This window comes from Corticium candelabrum, chromosome 14 (genome assembly GCF_963422355.1).
Source record: "Corticium candelabrum chromosome 14, ooCorCand1.1, whole genome shotgun sequence".
In the NCBI taxonomy this organism is placed as follows: Eukaryota; Metazoa; Porifera; class Homoscleromorpha; order Homosclerophorida; family Plakinidae; genus Corticium; species Corticium candelabrum.
In genome coordinates this window covers 2446132-2452008 of record NC_085098.1, presented here as the reverse complement: position 1 = coordinate 2452008, position 5877 = coordinate 2446132, and the positions used below count along the sequence as shown (strand labels likewise).

Here is a 5877-nt window from a genome sequence, read left to right as displayed (position 1 = left end):
TTGCTGTGCAGTCTGCACCAAGAGCAAACATGGTCTTTTGACAGATTCGGTCTTAGCTGTTGTTAAGTTTGATGGCTTGCTGAGCTCATTAGGAGTATTGATTAATATTTTCTTGTTTATTAGGATCCAGAAGTTATTGCTGCCTTCCAGGATGTTAGCAGCAATCCAACCAACATCTCAAAGTATGAAACAAATCCAAAGGTGATGAATGTAATGAAGAAAATGCAAGAAAAAATGAGTCATCAGATGTGATAACAACTACTTTCGAATCAGAGACATGCTGTTGAACTGATTTTCTGCGTTGATCTTTGCTGCTGCTGTTTACTACGAATTCAAATTTGAGTGTCAGAAGTTGAACGGATGCGTGTACTGAGTTGTGTGCATTGTGTTGCATATTACACGTACATGTACAGTTTTTGTCCCGGACTACATCAGACACGTGTAACGATGTAGTGGCGATGCTATGTCATGTGACACAACCCCGCCTTTGTCACGCGACATTGCTGTACAGTTTCTAGCAAACTTCGTGTACAGTACTGTGAGCGAACGCGGTTATCAGTGCTAATGTGAGCGTTGGCGTGTGGCCCTGTTACTGGCGAGATGACTTCAGACTCAGAATCAGAGTGGGACGTCATTCCAACTGTACGTGTTACTGGCGAAACTGCAGAGCAGCTTGCCAATGCTGTGTGCATGTTGTGGGTACCGAAACTGCAAACGCATTCGTACAGAAGCGGACAGAATCTGATCGCGTTTGAAAGTCTGTGGCCGGACTCTAGAAACCTGAAGAAATGCGTGCACGAGTTCGGCAAAAGCAAATCGAGCAGGATCGCTCTAGAATGCTGTCGTTGGGCGTTGACGTGTGGCCCTGTGCGCCTTCTTCGCTATCTGATTGACTGTCAATTGGTGACTCCAGATCAAGTAGTGCAACCCGGTGGAGCCACGATGCTGCACGTAAGCTGTGCGTGTAGGAACAATGATGCCGTTCGGTTGCTCTTAGATCGACTTGGCTCTGCGAACTTGAAGAAAGACGACAAAGGTATTACGCAACAACGAATTTTCAATCTGAAACTTGCAGGCAGATAAGTCTAACGAGAGTTTGTAGAGCTGTAGGGGCGGAATTCAAATCAATCTATTAATTGATTAATTAATTAATTACAAATGAAAATTAAATCAATACTGTACAATTAATTTTGCACAGGTAGAACGCCGAGAGATGTTTGCTACAGTCCTACAATCCGCCAAATGATGAGCAAATGGCAATTGAACTTTTTGAGGAAAACCAACAATGCAGAGAAACAAGTTACAAAAGATGTGAGATTGAAAGTGTTTGAACTAGCCTCTCAGCCACAGCAATTGTATCATCTACAAATTTTACTGCAGGTAATTATTACTGTATTTTTATTTTTATTTTCTATTTTTATTGCTATTATTATGTCATGCTAAGAATAATTACTGCATACAAAAACACGAGCTCAAAGACAAGAAAGTATGAGGAACGAATTCAAAGAGTGGAGCAAGCATAATTTCAGACCTCTCAACTCCCACAATATCATCATGAGACTCGTGATTTACAGGCATGTCTCACGATCTTACGATTTGCTCCCAATTCTCACGATTGCCAATCCTTTCTCGCGACGAGCCTACCGTGAGACACTCTGACAGTCGCTTTGCGCACACTCGTTGGCAACGTCTTTGATCCGGACAAAGCGGATTCTTTAGACTAGACTCTATTAGGAAGCTCTGCTTGCGTGTATCTGGGGTATCCGGAGTATCTGCCTGCTGTGCAACTATCGTTTGGAAGTTAGCTTTGGTGCACATGCAGAAAAGTAAAGAGTGGGGCCAACATGTCAGCTGCTAACCACGCCTCCTTTGCACATGTTTAGCTAATGGGTGTGGTTGTTTACAAAAGACAGTCTCATGATTTGGTGCAAAGATAAGTTGAGAGGTCTGTAACTTATTTCTCTTGTTTTGCTTGCACTGGTGGTGCCAGCCAACTGACACCTACTTTTCTTAAAGATTATTGTCGCTCTTACAGTCTGCATCAAAACTATTGACACACATTGGCCATGGGTAATGTGAGCAGAAACGCATCCGTTTTCAGGTCAGGTACGTTTTCTAGATAGAAGAGTACTATTGTGTATGTTTGTAGGTTTGCTAGACTTTGGAAACTCACAAGTGCGCATCAATAACTTGTGTTCTCCTGTCATTTTTTGATAGCATTTCCCTAGCTAGCGTAGCTCTAGACAATTGTGCTAGACGTGCATTTGATGTATGCGGCAACAGATCACAAGGCTTGAGCAAGTGCCATTTCGCCTGGATTCGGTCTTCAAGTTCATGAACGTTTTGAGGCCTACGAAGTTCAACACACCCCTTGGTGACCGCCCAGAAGTTTTTTATTGGTGCAAGATCTGGTGAGCTAGCAGGCCAATCGAGAGACCGTGATGCCCAGAGTCTTGTTTCTTGGCTTTGCTAGCTAGCAGCGGAATTTTCTTAGGCATAGTGTAGCGATACTTGTGTCATGAAGTTCTCGTCTGCTGGTAGAAGAACTGACAACTTCCTCCACTGCCAGCAAGTTTGTTTGCTGATTTGTAGTTCCTTGTTGCATCATGTTCACTAATTGAAGCTGTTCGAAGGTTTTCAGCTAGTTGTTTGGTCTTCCACAGGAAGCTCTGCATTGAATTCATTCTCCATGCAGTATCCAGTCTTTTGAGAGTTCAGTAAACAGTAGAGCAAGAAACACGTGAAAGTTGGCAGATCCTAGATGGCTTCTTGGTACTGGAGCAGTGTAGTAACAGAATATTGCAGCGTTGTCTTGTACGACTCGTTTGATCATGGAACAGTCTTTACGCGGATGCGCGGACTATGGAATAGCTTTTGTAACTGCTTTTCAGCTGTTGAGAAAATTTGGTGCAGTTTCTTAGTAAATAGCAAAACAAGAAAACTTTCCAAAAATATTACAAGTAAACCAGAAATGTGTCAATAGTTTGACGCAGAATGTATAACCATTTCATTTGCATTGTTGGGAGTATCTGTCATTTGTTTAGTACTTTACACAGCAACAGATCAAGGATGGTTTTCAGCATTTGAAAGAGTTGCGTGCTATTGCATATGGCTTAGAGTCATATGCCTCTCTAAACTGTGACTTGATGACATTTATTTAGCAATAATATGTACCCAAATTCTTTGTTGTATATGTAAAATAGTATATACAATGAGTAGTTGTAGTGGTAGCTGATTTTCTATATGAATTAATTTGTTTAATATAGCTTTGTATGTAGTAGGATTTTCCAAATACAACATATCTACATATTATTTGGATCATAGTAAAACTGCATAAAGCATACTGTATTACACATAGCTGATATCTTCTTAGACATGAATGCTTTTGTTTACCTTCTGTGTCTCTTGTTTTGATATGCTCAGATAAATGGTATTATTAGTATTTGAAATAACTTAACTAGCAGTGTAAACATGGTTAGACAATAGTGGTACAGTATCAGTATACAGTATATAGTATTAATGTAACTTATTGGTATTTCTAAATTGTTGTTGTAATAATTGTCCTATGGAAATAGGAAACCAATTTTGATGTCAATGCTGAAAAATCTAGACATGGTGACTTTCTGGTTCACACTTTGGCTCGAGCAGGTAACATTGCATGTTGATAGACATTACGTGACATTTGTTTGATATGAAGATACCATACATATTGGACTGGTTTGGATTAGGTATTTCGCAAATTCCACTTCTCATATTTCTCCACAACAATCGCAATTTGAAAGTAGACCAATTTGATCAGAATGGTGCAACTCCCCTATGCATTGTTGCTAGAGAGGGAACTCCAGCAATGGCTGATGTTTGTGGAACTGAAACACAGCAAGTCCATTATAAACTATGTTGTTAATTTGGCATTTGTTTATGTATTATAGGTTCTAATCTGTTTACTTGGGGCAGATGTGAACCTTCCAAATTGTCAAACAGGACGAACTCCATTGCACGAGGCTTGTTATCACAACAACATTCAAGTTTTAAAGTAATTTTTATGTTGAGCCATGATGACACTTAATTAATTATTGATATAACTACCGTATTTGCCCGTAATAACGCCCTGGGCATATAGAAAAGAAACTTTTTTTCTGGGCGTATACTAGGGCATGGGCGTTATTTTGGTCCTAGGCGTATACATGGTCACTAAATGTTGTCATCTGGCCAGTCATCATCTAAATACTTAAAGACAGAAATACCACAAATGCTTGCAATTATCCATTTGCACAATCTAAGGTACTGGTATCCATTCAGCATCAACATACATGCAGAAACTAAACACTATACACACGTGGTTGGACTGAAGCCCGTCAAGAGCATCAGGGGCGGTAATTGCAACAAAGACATGAGTCTAGCGGCAAGCACTCTCACTCAACATTGACTCCAGCTCATCAAAGGCACACAGACGAAGACCAATGTTCTGTGGACCCATTTTGTTTTGTCTGCGCATGCGTATTCCGGGCTTATACTTGGGCATGGGCGTATAGTTGGGCATGGGCGTTTTTTCGGGCTGAAAGTTCTGACCTGTTGCACATGGGCGTATATACGGGCATGGGCGTTATTTCGGTATGGATGTTATTACGGGCGAATACGGTACTATTAATTAATATTAGTATAACGAACTCACATGTACACGCTCTCTCTCTCTCTCTCTCTCTCTCTCTCACACACACACACACACACACACACACACACACACACACACCAATGTTGCACTAGTGCTCAGGTACAAAGTGATCTCTTTGAGATAGCATGAATTTTACAAAATTGAGCTTTGTAGTAAACTGACTGGAATCTACACATACCTTATTGTTGCAAATACAAGCCATGCTTATTTCTGTATAAGCCAAATTGGAATTCAGGCTAATATTTATGACAGGCATACATACCATTCGAACATGCTAAGGTATAGACATGACAAGTCTCACAACCATATAACACTAGAAAAAGCAAGATTCGTTAGATATATAGACATGACTACTATGAGATGCCAGAGTGAAGAGCGTCAGCTGAATCTTTGTCATCATTGTCGGTGTCATTGAACTCTGCACGCACGCGCTGACACATGCCTACATGTACTGTATACACATGCGCACCTGTATGTGACTGCGTGCGTACGCGTGCTGTCCATCGTGAACAAAGGATCAGCTTCTCAACACGACCGGCTTGGACGCAGCACGAGGTCTTCAATTTTTGGTGATAATACAGTATATGTAGAGTATTTGTAAAAGTGGATTGTAAATTCAGTATTGAGAGTAAACAATCCATGTGAGATTAGACCTCAATGTACAGTTTGGCACATGTCATACATGTGCAAGATGCATGTTTGTCACTCACTACTTGCTTAATGAATGTAATAAATATACTTACAGTCAGGCAGTTATGAATGGCATGTTGGTAACATATTCTACTAAATCATTTTGAGCTAAGTAAATATTAATAATAATAATATTTAAGTACATAGTCAAGATTTGACAGCAGCTGACTTTGTTTTTAGATGTCTGCTCTGTCGAGGTGCATCATGCAATATTGAGGACAATGAGGCTCAACTGCCAGAATTTCTTGCTAAACAAGAGGGCTTAGAACACTGCAGGAAAGTTGTTATAGAAACTCGTCATAGCAATGCTGAGGAAGTCACCAGCTTAATTACTGAGGTAAACTTCTTGTTATTTGTTACTGTTTTGTGTTCATTTGTTTAATGTTTGCCCATTGCATTATATAGACAGACATTTTAACTCCCTGTTGTTAATACTATTATTTTTACAGTTATATACTAAAAATACTATGCAAATTTGAGCTTCTACTAGACCAGAGTACTATCTAACTTTTCTA

The 5877-nt window shown here is 40.0% G+C and overlaps 1 protein-coding gene across 2 annotated transcripts in view; it reads left to right on the top strand.

The window, feature by feature from the left end:
• Positions 1–512: 512 nt before the first annotated feature.
• Positions 513–5877, top strand: part of LOC134189604 (serine/threonine-protein phosphatase 6 regulatory ankyrin repeat subunit B-like) — a 10937-nt gene continuing 5572 nt past the window's right edge. For both annotated transcript variants that reach the window (XR_009971514.1, XM_062657924.1), the window contains exons 1-6: positions 513–1036; positions 1199–1380; positions 3576–3648; positions 3729–3856; positions 3930–4033; positions 5543–5699. Coding sequence is in view for 1 of the 2 variants with exons in the window: in XM_062657924.1 (XP_062513908.1) it covers positions 601–1036; positions 1199–1380; positions 3576–3648; positions 3729–3856; positions 3930–4033; positions 5543–5699 (1080 nt within the window). In the remaining variant the exon portion in view is untranslated. The remainder of the gene's footprint in view (positions 1037–1198; positions 1381–3575; positions 3649–3728; positions 3857–3929; positions 4034–5542; positions 5700–5877) is intronic.